The sequence below is a fragment of the Stenella coeruleoalba genome, assembly GCF_951394435.1.
Source record: "Stenella coeruleoalba genome assembly, chromosome: 18".
Classification (NCBI taxonomy): domain Eukaryota; kingdom Metazoa; phylum Chordata; class Mammalia; order Artiodactyla; family Delphinidae; genus Stenella; species Stenella coeruleoalba.
Window position 1 is genome coordinate 18,826,378 of NC_137164.1, and position 19,587 is coordinate 18,845,964.

Below are 19,587 nucleotides of genomic sequence, written 5' to 3' on the forward strand. Positions count from 1 at the left end.
TGGTGGTTTCTGACTGCAATATATTGATAATTCTGATTCAACTTACCTTAAAAAAAAGTTTGTAGAATGAGAAAATCAGAGCACATATTGAAAAGAGGTAAATTAAAACAGGAAGAGGAATAGGAAATTTTGATAAAATAATTCACTTCAAAGCTCTCCTAAATATCTAGGTCTCATATAAACTTGACTATCTGTTTATAGCTGAACATGTAACAGGCAGAAATAACTACCAATCTGAACATCAATAATTATGAATATCAGGCCTCTAAAACTATAATGCACATAATAAGGAAAACATTAATTAATTCACTGATAGATCATTTACAATCATTTATTTCAAAACAACATATGTTTTATCTAAATTATATTTATATAGAGCATAAAGATGTTTAAAGTACAGAAAAACAAATAGTCCTATTAAATTGAGATTGAAGATATCCTAGCAAACCTGGAAGCCTATAACAATCTCCACAGTCATTCCAATCCTTTGGAAAAGAAGATGCTATATAGTGTGTGATGTATCCTTCTGGTATCTACTTCTAATATGGAGAATAAAACTTAGAGTTCATCCCTATGTTTGTGGGGAATTGAGGGAGGGGTAGTTTTTTAAAAGAAATACATTATAGCTGTTTTCAGTCATTTATATCCTAATATGTACTAAAAAGAATTTTTTTTTAATCTTAGAAAACTATATAAAATAAGACTCCAAAATCCAAAATATGTGGGTAAAGAAATTGGGCTTTTTAGGAAGGATAATTTTGTACCTTATTCTCTAATTCATTTAATTTATTCAGCAAATATTTACTAAATGCCTACCAAGCAGTAAGCACTATTATAACTGCTGGGAATACATCAGTAAACAAAATAAACATTCCTGTTTCCTGGAGCTGACATTTTAGGGGGAAGAGAACGATAATAAACAAAAATCAGTATCTATAAGTAAACTATATACTATGTTTGAAAAAGAGGCCTTCCCTGGTGGCGCAGTGGTTAAGAATCCACCAGCCAATGCAGGAGATACGGGTTCAAGCCCTGGTCCAGGAAGATCCCACATGCTGCGCAGCAACTAAGCCCGTGCGCCACAACTACTGAGCCTGCACTCTAGAGCCCGTGCTCTGCAACAAGAGAAGCAACTGCAATGAGAAGCCCGCACACCGCAACAAAGAGTAGCCCCCACTCGCTGCAACTAGAGAAAGCCCATGCACAGCAACAAAGACCCAGTGCAGCCAAAAATAAATAAAATTTAAAAAAGAAAGAGAGAAAAAAGAGCAGGGTATCGTACACTGTTGGTGGGAATGTAAACTGGTGCAGACACTATGGAGAACAGTATGGAGGTTCCTTAAAAAACTAAAAATAGAGCTACCATATGATCCTGCAATTCCACTCCTGGGCATAAATCTGGATAAAACTCTAATTTGAAAAGATACATGCACCCCAATGTTCATACCAATAGCCAACACATGGAAACAGCCAAGTGTCCATCGACAGATGAATGGATAAAGAAGATGTGGTATATATACACAACTGAATATTACTTAGCCATCAAAAAGAATGAAATAATCCCATCTGCAGCAACATGGATGGACCCAGAGACTATCATACTAAGTGAAGTAAGTCAGACAGACAAAGGCAAGTATCATAAGATATCACTTACATGTGGAATCTAAAAAATGATACAAATGATCTTATGGACAAAACAGAAACAGATTCACAGACACAGAAAACAAACTTATGGTTACCAAAGGGGAAAGAGCTTGGGATTAATAGATACACACTACTATATATAAATTATAAAATAGGTGGACTTCCCTGGTGGCACAGTGGTTATGAATCCACCTGCCAATGCAGGGGACACAGGTTCGATCCCTAGTCTGGGAAGATCCCACGTGCCACGGAGCAACTAAGCCCATGCACCACAACTACTGAGCCTGTGCTCTAGAACTCGCGAGCCACAATTACTGAGCCCACGGGCCACAACTACAGAAGCCCACGCGCCTAGAGCCCGTGCTCTGCAACAAGAGAAGTCACCTCAATGAGAAGCACCGCAACAAAGAGTAGCCTGCGCTGGCCACAGCTAGAGAAAGCCCACACGCAGCAACAAAGACCCAATGCAGCCAAAAAAAAAAAAAATTATAAAATAGGTAAACAACAATGTCCTACTGTACAGCACAGGGAACTATATTCAGTATCTTGTAACAATACACACACGCACACACACGTGCGTAACTGAATCACTTTGCTGTACACTAGAAACCAACACAACATTGTAAACAACTATACTTCAATTTAAAAAAAAGCAGGGTAAAGTGAATAGAGAATTTGAGGGAGAAGTAGGGGCAGATTACAGTATTAAACAGTCTTAGGCCTCACTGGAAAAGTGAGATATCAGCAAAGATTTTATTCTATGAGCAAAGACATAATCTATTAAATTTTTAAAATGTGAATGTCTTCTGACCCAGTGGTTTCACTTCTAGGAATCTACACTACAGCAGTACTCTCATTTGTGCATTAAATGTATATAAAAAGCTATTCACTGCAGCAGTTTGTAGTATCAAATGTTCAAAAATAAACTAAATGTTTGCTAACAGGGGAATATATAAATAAATTACACATCCATACAATGGGAAATACATCCACTAAAAAGATTAAGCTAAACACAGAGGGAGAGGTGCTCTTCAAGATACATCACTACATGAAAAAAGCAAGGTGCAGAAAAATGCAAAAACTAGAAACTTTTATTAGCTGCCTACAGAGGAAAAGCAGGCAGCTTAGGGGAAAGAATGAGAGAGACTTCTCACTGTTTACATTTTTATTTCTTTTGAATCTTGAACCATCTGAATCTACTGCCTATTTCAAACACACTGATAATAAATTGGCTAAAAAGTGTAAGTAAATAATAAGACCTCAGTGAGGTAAAATAAAAATCCTTTGTGTGTGTGGGTGTGAAAGGGGAAGTGAGGAAGGGTTGAAGGGATAGAATGAGCAAAAAATTTATCAGTGGTTATTTCTACAGAAGTGGGAATACAAAGAGAGCAATGGATATTCACTTTTCACTCTATTACTATAAAATTTTTTAAAACAAGTACATTTGAGTTTTGAATATATATGGGTGTGTGTTTATATATGAATATATATATTTTTGAAATGCTGAAAGGGAAATATAGAAATGGTGGGAGAAAATGACAAGATGTTAGTATCTGAAAAACTACATACTACGCCTTGAAAGGTGGAATTCAAAACAGTAGACAATAAGTTATAAGATTCATAATGACCACAAAATAAAATAAAATAAAATAAAATAAAATAGCTTCTCAGAAGAAGCCTAGCTAGTCTTCATTCAGAGATGAGAGTAAAATTCCTTCCATGGATCCTCAGAAAGAAGAAAATATACTGCAGTAAACAATACTGGCCAACAGTAAAAACTTTCATGAAGAAAAAGCAATTTTAAAAGTAGGAAGTCAAATTATATATTATTATAACAATTATATATAATTATATGTTAGATATATCTGAGTAGTTCATGATGAACTTTAATAATGTTATCCAACATTTATATTACGTTTAAAACATTAAATGGTAAAAAGGATAGGAAGGAAATGGTTTGATTAAATTTTTTAGAGAATAGAAGAGAAAAAACAATAAAACCAAAGACTGGTTTTTTGAAAAAACCAACAAAATAGAGAAGCTTTTAGTTAGATTGATCAAGAAAAAAGAAAGACTCAAATTAGCTAAAATTAGGAATGAAATAAGGACATTAAGACCAACATTACAGAAATAAAAAAAGAATTATAACAGGAATGCTATGAACAACTGCATGCTGACAAATTAGATAACACAGATGAAATGGACAAATTTCTAAAAAGATCCAACTCCAAAAGAGTTGGACCAAAACCAACTCAAAAAGAAACTGACATCTGAAAAGACCTCCAACAAGGTAAGAGGTTGGATTAGTAATTTTAAAACTTCTACACAGAGAAAAGTCCAGGCTCAGATGGTTTCACTGGTGAATTCTACCAAATATTTAAAGTAGAATTAATATCAAGTCACCAAATTGCTCCATAAAAACTGAAGAGGAGGAAACATTTCCCAACTCCTTCTGTGAGAGGTCAGTACTACCCTGACACTAAAATCATACAAAGACATTACAAGGAAAGAAAATAGAGACCAAAATTTCTTATGAACATATGCATAAAAATTGTCAACAAAGGGCTTCCCTGGTGGCGCAGTGATTAAGAATCTGCCTGCCAACTCCAGAGACACAGGTTCATGCCCTGGCCCAGGAAGATCTCACATGCCATGGAGTAACTAAGCCCGTGCACCACAGCTACTGAGCCTGAGCTCTAGAACTCGCAAGCCACAACTACTGAGCCCACGTGCCACAACTACTGAAGCCTGTGCACCTAGAGCATGTGCTCCGCAACAAGAGAAGCCACAACAATGAGAAGCCCGCATACTGCAATGAAGAGTAGTCCCCGCTCACCACAACTAGAGAAAGCCCGTGCATAGCAACAAAGACCCAACACAGCCAAAAAAAAAAAAAAATCCTCAACAAAATACGAGGAAACCAAATTTACAAATATATAAAAAGAATTACAGACTATGACCAAGTGGGATTTTTAGGATAAGACCCACTTTATCCTAAAAATGCAATGTTGTTTAAAATCTTAAAATAATATAATACATTATATCAATAAGGAGAAAAAAACATATGATTATCTCAATAGATGCAGAAAAATCATTTGACAAAATCCAAAATCATTTGACAAAACACTCAATACGACAGGAATAAAAGGGAACGTCCTCAACCTGACAAAGGCATCGACAAAAAGCCCACATCATAAATAATGGTAAAAGACTGAATGTTCTTCCCCCTAAGATAAGGAAAAAGACAACAATGTATTGAAGGTTCTAGCCAGGGCAATTAGGGAAGAAAAAGAAATAAAAGGCATCCAGATTATAAAGGAAGAAGTAAAACTATCTCTATTTGCAGACAATATGATCTTGTATTCAGAAAATTCTAAGGAATACACTAAAAAACTATTTGAATTAAAATATGAATTCAGCAAGTTTGCAGCATACAAAATCAACATGCAAAAGTCAACTGTATTTCTATACACCAGCAATGAATAAACCAAAAACCAAAAACAAATTCCATTTATAACAGAATCAGTAAGAATAAAATACTTAGGAATAATATTTTAATTGCAAGACTTGTACTCTAAAAACTAAAAATACTGTTGAAAAATTAAAGAATATCTCAATAAATGGAAAGACATTTCATGCTCATGCATCTGAAGATAATACTGTTAAGATGGCAATACTCCCCAAATTAATCTAGAGATTCAGTATAACCTCTACTGAAATCTCAACTGTCTTTCTGAAAGAAACTGACAAATTGATCCTAAAACTCATATGAAGAGAGAATTCTGGGAAGACAGCAGAGTAGGAAGCACTAGAAATCTGTCTCCCCACCCAGACAACAGTTGCACTGGCAGAATCTGTCGGATATAACTATTCTGGAACTCTGGAGTCTATTAAAGGCTTACAACTTCCAGGGGAAGGCAAAGAAGGTGAATGATAGTTAATTTCTGTCAATTTCAGCTCTGAACACAGTAACAGGTACCCATAGCCAACTGTCACCCACATGGCAGGCAACTATGCACATGTTCCTGGAACAGCCTGCACAGAATCTGCAGGAGCCAGGGTGTGCAGAAAGGACCCAGTCCTCCAAATTTCACAGATCTGTGCTCTGATCACTTATCACTGCTCATCACGGAAGAGCAGGCAAAGAGGTGGGGGCTACTGTTGTTGCACCTCTCCCATTGTTGTAAGCACCTCTCCCTCTAGTTGAAGTGACTGCCAGGAGATTTAAAAAGTTGGCACCTTCCCCCTACTCTTCATTTTTTTCTCTTTTTCCTCTTTTGGGAGTCAGACATTGGACTAAGACATTCAAAAGTAACCAAATAAATGGAGGAAATTAGAAAGTCACACTGCACACCCAAGAAAGGCACAGAATCAGAAAAGGCCTGAGAAGACCTTAAGTTTATACTTCAGGCTGATCCCTGGCACAGACATAGCCTACAACAATCAAAACCAAACCAAACAAAAATGAAAACAAACAAACAAACAGCAAACTCTAGGGAAGTGGGGAGAATGTGATATCAGACTTACCACATTATTAGATTCAAATGTCCAGTTTTCAACAAAAAAATGACAATGCATACAAAGAACAAGAAAGTAGGGCTCATTTAAAGGAAAAAAAAGTTGGCCAAAAGAAAGTATCCTTGAAAAAGATTTCATGGCAGATTTACTAGATGAAAATTTTAAAACAAGTGTCTTAAAGATGCTCAAAGAACTAAAGGAAGATATGTCAAGAAAATGATGTACAAACAAAATGGAAATATCAATAGATAGAACCTAAAAAAGAAGTCTCTAGAAATTCTGGAGCTGAAAAGTATAATAACCAAAATGAAAAATTCACTACAGAGATTCAGAGATAGATTTGAGAAAGCAGAAGCAAGAAACAACAAACTTGAAGACAGGACAATGTACTGAGTCTAAGAAACAGAAAGAAAAAATCTGAAGAAAAGCGAACAGAGACTAAGGGACCTGTAAGACACCATTAAGTGGAACAACATATGCATTATGGGAGTTCCAGAAGAAGAGAGAGAAAAAAGAAACGGAAAATATTTTTTAAAATAATGGCCAAAATTTCCAAAATGTGATGAAAGACATGAATATAAGCATCCAAGAAGCTTAAACTCCAAGTAGGATGAACTCAAAGGGACCCATTCCAAGACATATTATAAGCAAGCTGTCAGTCCCAAGGACAAAGGGAGAATTTTTTTTTTTTTTTTTTTTTTTTTTTTGGTATGCCGGCCTCTCACTGTTGTGGCCTCTCTCGTTGCAGAGCACAGGCTCCGGATGCGCAGGCTCAGTGGCCATGGCTCATGGGCCCAGCCACTCCGCGGCATGTGGGATCTTCCCGGACCAGGGCACAAACCCGTGTCCCCTGCATCAGCAGGCGGACTGTCAACCACTGCACCACCAGGGAAGCCCACAAAGGGAGAATTTTTAAAGCAGCAAGAAAGAAGAAAGCCATCATGTATAAAGGATCTTCAATAAGATTATCTGCAGATTTCTCATCAGAAACTCTGAAGGCCAGAAGGCAGTATTCAGAAGGAGCTGATGTATTCAATGTGCTAAAAGAAAAAAACTGTCAGCCAGGATTGCAATAGGCAGCAAAACTGTCCTTCAAAAGTGAGGAAAAAATTAAGACATTCTTAGATAAACAAAAGTTGAGGAAGATAATTATCATTACCACTATACATATCCTATGAGCAATGCTAAAAAGAGTCCTGCAGGTTGAAATTAAAGGACTAAAGTCAGTAACTCAAAGCCATATGAAGAAATAAAAATCTCAGTAAAAGTATATACATGGGCAGGACTTCCTGGGTGGTGCAGTGGTTAAGGATCTGCTTGCCAATGCAGGGGACACAGGTTCAATCCCTGGTCCAGAAAGATCCCACATGCCTCAGAGCAACTATACCCGTGAGCCACAAATACTCTGCGCTCTACAAATACCTGCGCTCTAGAGCCTGCAAGCCACAACTACTGAAGCGTGCGTGCCTAGAGCCCATGCTCAGCAACAAGAGAAGCCACTGCAATGAGAAGCCTGCGCACTGCAACGAAAAGTAGCCCCCACTCGCCACAACTAGAGAAAGCCTGTGCACAGCAACAAAGACCCACCGCAGCCAAAGATAAATAAAATAAATAAATTTTTAAAATAGGCAATTGCAGGGCTTCCCTGGTGGCGCAGTGGTTGAGAGTCCGCCTGCCAATGCAGGGGACACGGGTTTGTGCCCCAGTCCAGGAAGATCCCACATGCCGCGGAGCGGCTGGGCCCGTGAGCCATGGCCACTGAGCTTGCGCGTCCGGAGCCTGTGCTCCGCAACGGGAGAGGCCACAACAGTGAGAGGCCCGTGTACCGCAAAAAAAAAAAAAAAAAAGGACAATTGCAAAAGATATTATTATTGTAATAATAATGTGTAACTTCACTTTTTGTTTTCTATATAATTCCTTTACAGCCTTGGTTGTAGAAGAGTCATCTTGCTAGTCCCCGGGTCGATTTCACCAAACATCGCTCTGTATGTAGTTCTGGTTTTGATGTGTTCAAGTGAGTGAAGGTGAGCCCGTGTCCTTTAACTCCATCTTGATCTCTCTCTCCTCCCTCCGTACAGTTTTTCACAGCGGCTGCACCAATATACATTCTTACCGACAGTGTACTAGGGTTCCCTTTTCTCTACATTCTCACCAACACTTGTTATTTCTTGTCTTTTTGATAATAGCCATTCTAACAGATGTGAGTGATATTTTATTATGGCTTGATTTGCATTTTCCCAATGATTAGAGATGTTAAGCACCTTTTCATGTACCTGTAAGTCATCCATATGTCTTCTATGGAAATATGTCTATTCTGTTCCTCTGCCCAGTTTTTAACTGGACTGTTTGTTCTTTATGTATTTTGGATATTAACCCCTTATCAGATATATGATTTGCAAATATTTTCTCCCAATTGGTAGGTTGCCTTTTCATTTTGTTGACGCTTTCCTTTCCTGTACAGAAGCTTTTTATTTTGACGTAGTCCTACTTGTTTATTTTTGCTTTTGTTGCCTTTGCTTTTGGTGTCAAATTCAAAAAATCATCGCCAAGACTGATGTCAAGGAGCTTACCACCTGTTTTCTTCTAGGAGTTTACGGTTTCTTATGTTCAAGTCTTTAATCCACTTCAAGCTCGTTTTTGTCTATGGTGTGAGACAGTGAGTTTCATTTTGTGCATGTGGCTGTCCAGTTTTCCCGGCACCCTTTATTGAAGACACTGTCTTACCCCTGTTGTATATTCTTGGCTCCTTTTGTCACAAATTAATTGACCACATATGTGTGTGGGTTTATTTCTGGGCTCTCTATTCTTTTCCATTGATCTATGTGTCTGTTTGAATGCTAATCCCATTCCATTCTGATTAATGTAGCTTTGTAATATAGTTTGAAGTCAGGAAGTATGATAGCAATGATACTTAGATACAATACCAACCAAAGGCATGATTCAGAAAAGAATTTATAAACCAGACTTTATTAAAATTAAATATTTCTGCTCTGTGAAAGACACTGTCAAGATAATGAGAAGTCAAGCCACAGAATGGGAGAAAATATTGGCAAAAGATATATCTGAAAAGGACTGTTACCCAAAATACATAAACTCCTCCTAAAACTCCTCCTAAAACAATAAGAAAATAAACAGCAGATTTAAAAATTGGCACAAGGTGTAGTCACCGCTCCAAAGAAGATGTACAGATGGCAAGTAAGCATATGAAAAGATGTTCAGCATCACATATCATTAGAGAATTGCAAATTAAAACAATGAGAGAGCACACCTATTAGAATGGTCAAAATTCAAAACACTGACAACACCAAATGCTGGGAAGAATGTGAAACAATAAGAACTTTCATTAATGATACAGCCACTCTGGATATAATCTGGACGTTTCTTACAAAAATAAACGTACTCTTACCATAGGATCTTACCACAGGATCCAGCAATCACACTCCTTGGTGTTTACTTAAAGAGTGGAAAACTGATGTCCACACAAAAACCTATACACGAATGTTCACAGCAGCTTTATTCATAATAGCTAAAACCTATGAACAGCACATCCATCTTTCAGTAAATGAATGATTAAACAAACTGTGGTCCAGCCATACCATGGAATACTACCAAAAAAAAAAAAAACAACGAACAAACTATTTGCAATGGGCTGAATTGTGCTCCCCCCACAAAATTCCTATGTTGCAGCCCTAACCCCAAGTACCTGAGAATGTAACTGTATTTGGAGACAGGGTCTCAAAGAGGTACAGTAAGTTGAAATGAGGACAGAAGTGTGGGCCTTACTGAATCTGACTAGCATCCTTACATGAACAGGAAATCTGACACACAAAAAGGCGCCAGGGATACGCGCACAGGAAAACCATTCCAGAACATAAGGAGAAGGCAGCCATCTGCAAGCCAAGGAGAGAGACCTCAGAAGAAACCAAAGCTGCCCAGCTCTTATCTTGGATTTCCAGCCTCCAAAACTGTGAGAAAATACATTTCTGCTGTCTAAGCCACCCAGTCTGTAGTATTTTGTTACAGCAGCCTTAGCAAACTAATATACTGACATATAACATCACTGTATCTCCAGGGAATTAAGCTGAATGAAAAAAGACAATCCCAAAGGTTAAATACTATATGACCTCACATCCAATTCATTCTTGATGTTACAAAATACAGTTAACCCTTGAAGAACATGGCTATGAACTCTGTGCATCCACTTACAGGCAGACTTTTTTCAGTAGTAAATACTATACTACTACGTGACCTAAGGTTGGCTGAACCTTCAGATGTGAAACTGCGGAAACAGAGGAACCTTGTATAGGAAGGAACTGCATATGCGGGTTGTTGACTGTGTAGAGGGTTGGCGCCCCTAACCCGCACACTGTTCAAGGGTCAACAGTATGTCATAATATCATTGAGTAAAGATCTTATTAAATGTCTATGTACAGTCAAACTGGGCTATTGGTACTGTCAAGATAATACTTGAAAAGATGATTATAATCATTGGTCACCTTTACAGAATGTTACAAAACAAACTCATCAGCTTGAAAACTAGTCAATAAAAGCAAAGAATAAAGCACTTATCCTACCTTTCCTGAATAATCTGTACTTCAGAATAAGAATAATTGATGGAGGAAAGTTTCCATTTACAGAAGAATTACAGCTAATAATTGAAAACGGAATGATAAAGTTATCAGTTCACCATTTAGCAACCCCTGATGGATCTAGTCAATGGTCATCAATAATAGCTTACATCAAAAAAAGAAAAAAAAAGAGAGAGAGATAGCAAGACATTATGTGTCTACTAACAGTCATACACAACAACATCTCTGAAGTATTTCTTCTGGAAAATATCAAACCAGGATCTGATCAGGCCTCTAGATCCATTTCTAGGAAACACAGAGAATTAGCAAATATGTTAAACAATGAAGGAGGTACAATCTGTAAAATACACACAGTAAGAAATTCCACAGGATAAACAATCCAGTTTCTTCAACAAATAAATTGAAAAAAAAAAAAGAAAGAAAAGAAAAGAAAGGAAAAGGGGGAGGGAAGGAAGACGTGAAACCAACAGATTAAAAGATTTAAGACACAAGTCAACCAATCATACTGTATGGATCTTATTTAAATCCTCATTAGAGCATACTGAAAAAAAAAAAAGAACTTATGAAACAATCAAGAAAATTTGAACGCTGGATACTTGATATTAAGGAATTTTCATTAATTTTGTCAGGTGTGATGAACTGTGGTCATTTTTTTAAGAGTTCTTATTTTTTTCCCCATACATACTGAAATATGTACAGATGAAACATCATATCTGGGATACTTTAAAATAATCTGGGGTCAGGGAGAAATAGAGTTTGGCTATGACTGATAACTGCTGAAGCTGGCTAAGAGGTATATGAGAAGTCATACTATTTTCTCTACCTACTTTTATAAATATCTGCAATTCTCCATAACAAAATGTTTTAAAAAATTAATCTGAGGACTGGAAACAGAAATAAAAGAAGCTGCAAATATCCTACAACTGTAATACAAATATAACGTTCACGTACATGTTCTGAAGTGCACTTGGCTCAGCAACATCCACATACAATCAGGATACCAGCACCATCGCCAAACAGAAAGGGTACATATATTACTAAGGACTAGAAAACTACAGGTAAAGGGACCTTTCACTACACATAATTTTAAAATAGATATTCTGCTTTCTAAGGTTAGTAACAAACCCCTTCATATTTCTGCAGTATAGCTTAACTGGAATGCCTAGTATTACTCCAATTCCAAACTATTTTTTTCAATTATCTTTCTAAATATAATGACCTATAAAAATGCCTCTATCAAGGGCAATATATTTCAAAGCCCTTGAATACATACACACAAAAAACATATACAAACACACATACACACACACACATACACATGCAAAGCCCAAAGAAACTGACATTCAGACATCATTTCTGCTTTGCAGATGAGCAAACAGAGACTGGAGAATTAAACAATTTGCCTAAAATCATATAGCTACATTACAACTACAAAGTTTTTTGCTCTGAGGTCCAAGGTCTTTTCTATTCTACCACACTGTCATTCAAGACACAGAAAGAAAACCAAAATTCCAACAACTGATTCACCATAAGTCACAGTATGAAAAGCATTCCTGGCCAATTTCTTGATGGAAAGTTCCTTATTTTATTCATATGCTATAAGCAGCACGAACACAATCTAATCTTACAACAGCAATCACCTATTACATACTTACTAAACATTTATACAAGGAGAAATTTCTAGACAAAATACCACAAACCTTTCCTTTAAAAGAATTAATGTATGCTTTCATGTATGCATAAACAACTTCTTTTACTCTGAAGAACTCAAAAATGTGGATTTTAGCAAAAATACTGCATCAGAATCACTATACATCCATTTAAAACTTCAACCATTTTAACTGATTCTTAAATTTTCCTAAAAAAATATTAATGTAAGATTTTCTGCAGTAATTCTTAAGTCAAATAATTCCTCTTGCATGACCTAATATAGGCACTCATTTACACTAATAAGTGCTTTATATGCATGAATTTATTTAATCCACAAAATAACTCCAAGTTCCAAAAATCATTGTTAGTTCCCTTTACAAATAAAAAACTGAGGCTTGGAGATTTTAGGTAACTTTTCGAGATCACAGAGCCAGTATATGGTAGATCTGAGACTTGAGTCAGTCCAGTCTGATGACAAATCCTTGCTCTTAACCCATCCTCTATTTCAATAAACATTATCTATTTTCAGTTGCCAAAAAGTGCCCTAAGTTACCACATTCCTCTTCTTGTTTCAAAGAAGACAGCCAATCGCAACTAGAATGGCTGCATAGGAAACAGGTTCATTTTGTCATTCATTCGCTTCTCAGCACACACTGGCTCATATTCTCCCTTAGAAATTACTGTATAAATGAAGGTTAAATTATCAGGTCAACCCTCAAAAACTTAACTATCACTTAAAATAAGATTTCTATGCAAAAGTCTGGTGAATTATAACAGGACAACACAACATCATCCAGTCGTACCCAACAAAAAGGTACCCCAAATCCCAAAGGCAACATGAAATTCCTTTCTTGTCTTCCTCAGCACACAACCAGGAATGACTGCACATGTCCTAGTCCCCATCATGAGCTCCATCAGGAGATGAGTTTTAAAGTGTGCCAGTTCCCGTAGAAAGCAGGGACAAAGCCAGGAGGAGAAAAGGGTAGGATACAAAAGCAGTAACATTTATTCATATATATATATACACACATATATATACACATATATATGTATATATATACACATATATATATTCATATATATGAAATGTTACTTTTATATATATAAAATATACATATATTTTATATATATATATATATATATATATAGTATATATATATATTCAAGTCTGAAGCCCAAAACTATTAACTGCTACAGTTCAGTTAAAAAAAAAAAAAAAAGTTTTCTGTGAACGAGCCCGAAAATCTAACTACCATATTGTACTTGCAAAGAGATTTGGAACACAACCAGCTTAAAAGTTGGAAACTATCTATACTCACCAAACTCTCTACAATCAAACACCCCTTCTCAACTTTCTGAAAACTAAAAGCCTAGTATTTATGGAAGAGAGAGAAGTGAAGGACTCTTTAACGGCATGCACAGAAACAGCTCTGTACATGAAGTACCCAAATCAGTGGAGATATACATTAGGTCCTTTGGGATGATACCAATAATATCATTCATCCAAGATACTTCAAGTATTCCTTTTTAGTATGGAGTTCTTGAATATGTCTAGATCTTTGGAACTGTGAGATTTGTTTTCTCCTTTTTTTTGTTACCAGGTGCTATGGACTGAATGCTTGTGTCCCCCCAAAATTCATATGCTGAAAACCTCATACCCAATGTGATGTTATTAGGGGATGAGGCCTTCAGGAGTGATTAGGTCAGGAGGGCAGAGCCCTCATGAATGGAATTGGTGCCCTTATAAAAGAAGCCAGTAAAAGCTCCCACCCACTCTGCCAAGTGAGGCCAGTGACAATGCACTATCTGTGAACAAGTAAGTGGGCCCTCACCAGACACAGAATCTGCCAGCACCATGATCTTGGTCTTCCCAGCCTCCAGAACTGTGAGAAATAAATTTCTATTGTTTATCAGCTACCCAGTTTATGGTATTTGTTATAATAGTCCAAATAGACTAAGACATCAGAGATTTTTTTAATGGTTTTAAATAGTTATTTTTATGGGATGTACATAAGCACATTTTGTTGCATTGATCTGATCAGTAAAAAAAGACATACATGTACTCTACTACAATACTGATGAGAAAGTAAACTCATGTAAAGTGTCTGGAGTGCAATTTAGCAATAATTACCAAGAGTTTTATACATGTTCATAGCTTTTGACTCAGTAATTCAACTTGTAAGAATGTATTCTAATAATCAGAGATTGGTTCATGAATTTATTTAACAAGTTATCACAGACTTACTTTCTGCCAGGCATCACTCTTACGAATAAGGATGTTTAATCACATTATTTTACAGCTCCAAAGTTGGAGGAAAAAATGTCATATAACAGTAAGAGTTAACAAATTAAAATACATATAATGAATAAAATATTACATTACCACTGGAAACTACATTATCAAATATCAAAAAATATTTAATAACATAAGAAAATGCTCATATGTTAAGAAAAAAATTTTTTAAACAAGATACAAACCTATATGTAACTACATGTACCTACATATAACTACATGTATGGGATCATACATGTAGTTATATACAGTATGCTTTAGATCTTATTAGTCAGGGTCCTTGGTTAAGTTACTTAACCTTGCTCTACTTCAGTGTCTTCATCTATAAAATGAAGGTTTTACATTTTACATGTAAAATAAAGATTTTATATTTCACATCTTAACGGATTGTCAAATGGGTTCTTTGAAAAGTGTTTATAATATTCCCCAGCACATATAAAGCATCAATAATTATTTGCTGGTGGTATACACATACAGATGCAAAGAAAAAATGGAAGAAATATTTCAAAATATTACCAAATATCCTGAATTCTAAGGCAATCAGGAAATTTGAACACTATTATGAGATACTAAAAATTATTTTATAAGATATAAAAAATTATTTTATGAGGTATAAAATTATTTTATGAGGCATTTTTTGTTTTTTAAAAAGTCTTTATAGCAGACAGAAGTATTTATGAGTAAAATATGATACCTAAAATTTGCTTTAAAATACTTTGGTGGGGGGCCTACATGGAGAGTTTTGGGTTCTTTTTAATTTTTAATGTTATCAGAAGTAAATTGCCCCTGGGTAATAGAATTGTTACTAGCTTTGCTTTATATTTTCCATTTTCTAAATTTTCTACAGTGATTAAAAATTATTTTTAAAATTAGAAAAATGTTTTCAAAAAATTTTAAGACAATCCTTACCAAGACTCCATCCACAGATGAAACTTTCTCCCAAGTTAACCAAGCTCTTTCTCTGACATGATCTGGTATCCTTAATTTCTGACATAATGCAGTAAAATCAGGTTCTTCAGTTTCTTCAAACTCAAGCCTACCAAATGAAAATATACATGTAATAGGCACATACTTACAATCAAGTTAATTAAATATTTGTTTCAATATTTTGCATATAATAGCACTATCCTGAAAGAAAGCATCACTAAATACTTTAGGATCTTGTTTATCTTTGAAAAAAATTACACTTAGAATTTGAACATATGTTTATCTTCTTCAGTCTTTCCAAAACAAGAATACCACACAGCGAAAAATGTCTGCTGGTCTGGTGAATCACATACTTTAGAGCAGCAAAATAGCCTTGTGAAGGAAAGTAAGTACAATAGCTAAAACTGTTTGGGAAAGCTGGGATGATACTAGCCAAGAGGAAAGCCTTAGATAATATTACAAAATCAATTCAATATCAGTAACTTTGCTAAAATACAATCAATGTTTCATTTAATCTACCTACTAGTATTTCTTACATGATGACCAAATTCAGCCTTTTCTTCTTGATCTTTCTTAACCAAGACAAGCAGTCAAAAAATTCTTCTTGCCTAATTCTTTTTCATTCACTTAACGTCTATTTGACATCTAATAATAATAATAGTAGTACGAGGCATAGCTTACAGTTTTTTAGTATTTGCTATGGCCCCATACAAAGTACCCTGGATGAAGGTAGACGGAACCCCACATCAGCCCTATTAGGTAAGTACTCTTATTATCCTTGTTTTACAGATAAGTACCAAATCAGAAAAGTTAAAAGTACTCACCTGAGATCACAGCCAGTAAATGGGAAACCCTGATACAAACCCAATAACCTAACTCTATAATCCATGCCCCTGACCACTATTCCAGACTGCCAACCCTACTTCAAAACATAATTACCTTTTGGTTATCTCAAGAATGAAGATGGTATGTTGTTCCTAGTGATGGTTTCCCTTACAACTGTATCACTTAAGCCAGAGATAATACAGTAGCAGGAAGACCTCAACTCTCAAAGTAGACATGGGCTCTGTCACTGGAAATGCAGTTGGACTGGGCCCTGAATCCATCCCAAGTAAGTTTCTCGGCTTCAGATTGCCAGGCAGTGGTTCTATCCTTGTTAAGTAGTTAACCTGTAGAGTTTGATAGCCCATGCTAAGGAAACATTTTATGGGTAAGGATAATCAAGAACAGACTGCATGGTTTTGACTTACAGGAGAATTTTTGATAGTTCCATCATTTAAAGGTATATAAAATACAGTTTTGCAAAATAAAAGAAACAAAGTCTCTTTTCCCTGGTGATGGCCAGAACTTCAATATTTCTGGTTACCCTACAATAATCAAGAATGCTTCCAAGCTCTGTGGATAACATGGGGTTCTTTACAGTAGACTTCACTGCATTTTACAAAGGGAAACTGGAAAGTACTGTATATATCAGTCTAATCAGAAACGAATGTCTTCTCCCAGAACATCCCTGGGCTTTTTTTTTTTTTTAAACTAGCGAGAATGATTTTTAATTAATACATAAGACAGTCTAAATATATGCATTTCGAATAGCTTTTCACAAGCCATTTCCAAAGCCCATTCCAATCTTTAACAATTTGTCCCGAATTCTGTTAGTGTCTGGGGAGATAAGAGAAATAGGACTTGCTGATAGACTAGAACTGCAGGAGGGAGTACTGAGGGACAGAAAGGTGTCCCATTCCCTTGAAACTAATGTGTAGTCTCAAAGTAGGGCTAGTGCTGACAATAATAATGACAACTGTATTCGTTCAATCTTGGGTTCTAACCATAAAGCATCACAATCAAGAAAAATAAGCTGCTGCAATATATATCTCCTTGTCATATTCTGCTGCATTATCATGGACTTGCTTAAATTTAGAATCCACTTAGGAGAAAAAAAAATAATTCCATATGAGCACAAAAACACTAATTTTGTACTCAAACAAACAAAACAAAAAAGGAGGACACCAGGATCCTCGCTGGCTCAAAGCCAAAACGCAAAATGGAAGAAATAATGAGGCACGCTGAAGCAGACTAACATGAAAGAAGAGTTTTATGCAACGAGAAAAAAGAAAAAGTTTAGAAACTTTCAAGCTCTTGGGCTAAATGTCTCACAATATTTTTGCCCATGCACCAGTTCCTCTAAAGAGTTATGTTCCACCGGTCACTACCGATGGCTGTGAATCCTCACGTACTGAAAGCACTCTTCTAAGGGAACGCCATAAAGCACCTCAGCCGAGTTTCCTGGGGGCAACTGACACCCAGGACCCTGCGCTTCACGTCCGATGGCATCTCTGCAGCAGCGTCCAAGGCTTTTCTGGCTGGCCTCTCCCAGGACTGGGCTTCAGATGCAGCTGCACGCCCAGAGGAAAATACTTTCCAACTGCTGCATCGCAGGAGACCAAAACAGAAAATCAAACGACCACCGGAGGACTACAAACCTCAACATGAGAAAAACCTCTCCAACAGGCACCAGTGGTTTTTTTTTTTTTTTTCCGTTTTGCATTTGATGGGGTCTCGAAATCACCCGCCGCCTGCGAGACTCCAGTCTCGCGGAGGAAAGGCGGCACCTGTCACTTCGCTCAGCGACCCGAGCCCCACCCGCCCGACACCTGTCAAGCTGGAGCCGAGACCCCTCCCGGCCGCCCTCTCCTCGCTCCCGAACCCAGACTCCTGTCAGCCTCCTCCGGGCGCTCCGCGGCGGTGGGGCACCGGGAGAGTCCCTACTCCTGCCGGGACCCGGTCCCCGGCGGAGACGCGCCCCCGCCTAGACGCCGCGGCGCCCGCCGACGCACCCTCCGGGCGCCCTCCCTGCGCGCCGCCGGCGGCGGCGGCTCGGCTCGCTCACCTGGCCAGAGGCAGGTCCTCGGGGCCGCTATCCTGCTCGGGGTCCTCCTCAGGAGGAGGCGGCGGGGGAGGCGGCGGGGGCTCCGCGGCGGCAGCGGCGGCTGCTGCTCTACGGGGGGTTTTGGGCGGCATGACGCCCTCGCAGGGCAGGCGCCGGCGGACGCTGGAGGAGGGCCGGGGAGGGAGGACGCGCGCACGTCGGGCACGCCCCGTCCTCTGCCGACTCCCGTTACAAAAATAATTTGAACGTCCCCTGAGAAAAACCGGACGAGCCCTCCCCCGCCCGGCAACCGAGCGCCGCGTCCAACCGCGGGAAAACGTCACTTCCGCCAGCGGCGTCACGTCCGCGAGGCTCCCGGGCCCGCCGGCGTCGGGAGGGCACCGGGGTGCCGGGCGATGCGCGGGGTGGGGGCGCGGTCGGGAGGGGAGCCCTGGCCTGGGCCCAGGCGCCCGCCCAGAGGCAGCCGCAGCCGCCTGAACCTGTCTCTTCCCGAAACTCGCCCTTCCAGGCGTGGGTTCCGGTAACGGGACGCTACCCAGCCTGGTGGGCGAGCGCAGGTCCCATCACTATCTGCGGGTGGATCCGGAGCTACGGCGGAGGCCCTGCCGGGAGTATCTGGCGAGCGCACCCGGGGCGGGCACGCCCCTCTGCTCCGTGGGCGGTGCCCTCCCTCTCGCCCGCAGTCCTACCGCCCAATCCGTTAAGCGAAGTCGTCCGAAACAAAAACAAAAACTTCTGGAACACCTCTCAGGAGCTGAATTTTGCCAACCCTTAGGAGAGACCAAGTATGGGACAGTGACTGGCCTTTTAGAGTTCTTTTGGGGAAGGGGTTGGGCAAAGAACTGATGACAGGGTGCTAAATGATTTAACAGGGGTGTAAAATCAGGAAGCACCCTCGAAATGTATAAGGGACAGCTTCAGAGGAGCAGTGGCATTTGAGTAGAAGTTTGCCCGATGGACCTAACATTTAAGGAGGACTTTGTGTACAAGGGACTGTTCTGGCCACTTTACATAATTGTCCTACTTAATACTCAGAAACAACCCTTTAAAATGAGTCGTAGTCCTATTACACTTCCCAG

The 19,587-nt window shown here is 38.4% G+C and overlaps 2 protein-coding genes across 5 annotated transcripts in view; one reads left to right on the top strand and one right to left on the bottom strand.

Moving 5' to 3' along the window:
* Positions 1–18,769, bottom strand: part of RB1 (RB transcriptional corepressor 1) — a 131,803-nt gene extending 113,034 nt beyond the window's left edge. For 3 of the 4 annotated variants that reach the window (XM_079903443.1, XM_079903446.1, XM_079903445.1), the window contains exons 1-2: positions 18,509–18,769; positions 15,604–15,730 (exon numbers count right to left, since the gene is read on the bottom strand). In XM_079903443.1, coding sequence (XP_079759569.1) covers positions 15,604–15,730; positions 18,509–18,639 — 258 coding nt within the window. In that variant the 5' untranslated portion in view covers positions 18,640–18,769. The remainder of the gene's footprint in view (positions 1–15,603; positions 15,731–18,508) is intronic. The other variant, XM_079903444.1, reaches the window with a different exon arrangement.
* A 393-nt stretch (positions 18,770–19,162) lies between these two features.
* MED4 (mediator complex subunit 4) overlaps positions 19,163–19,587 on the top strand; it is a 204,543-nt gene continuing 204,118 nt past the window's right edge. Inside the window, exon 1 of the mRNA XM_079903452.1 lies at positions 19,163–19,293. The gene's annotated coding sequence lies outside the window, so the exon portion shown is untranslated. The remainder of the gene's footprint in view (positions 19,294–19,587) is intronic.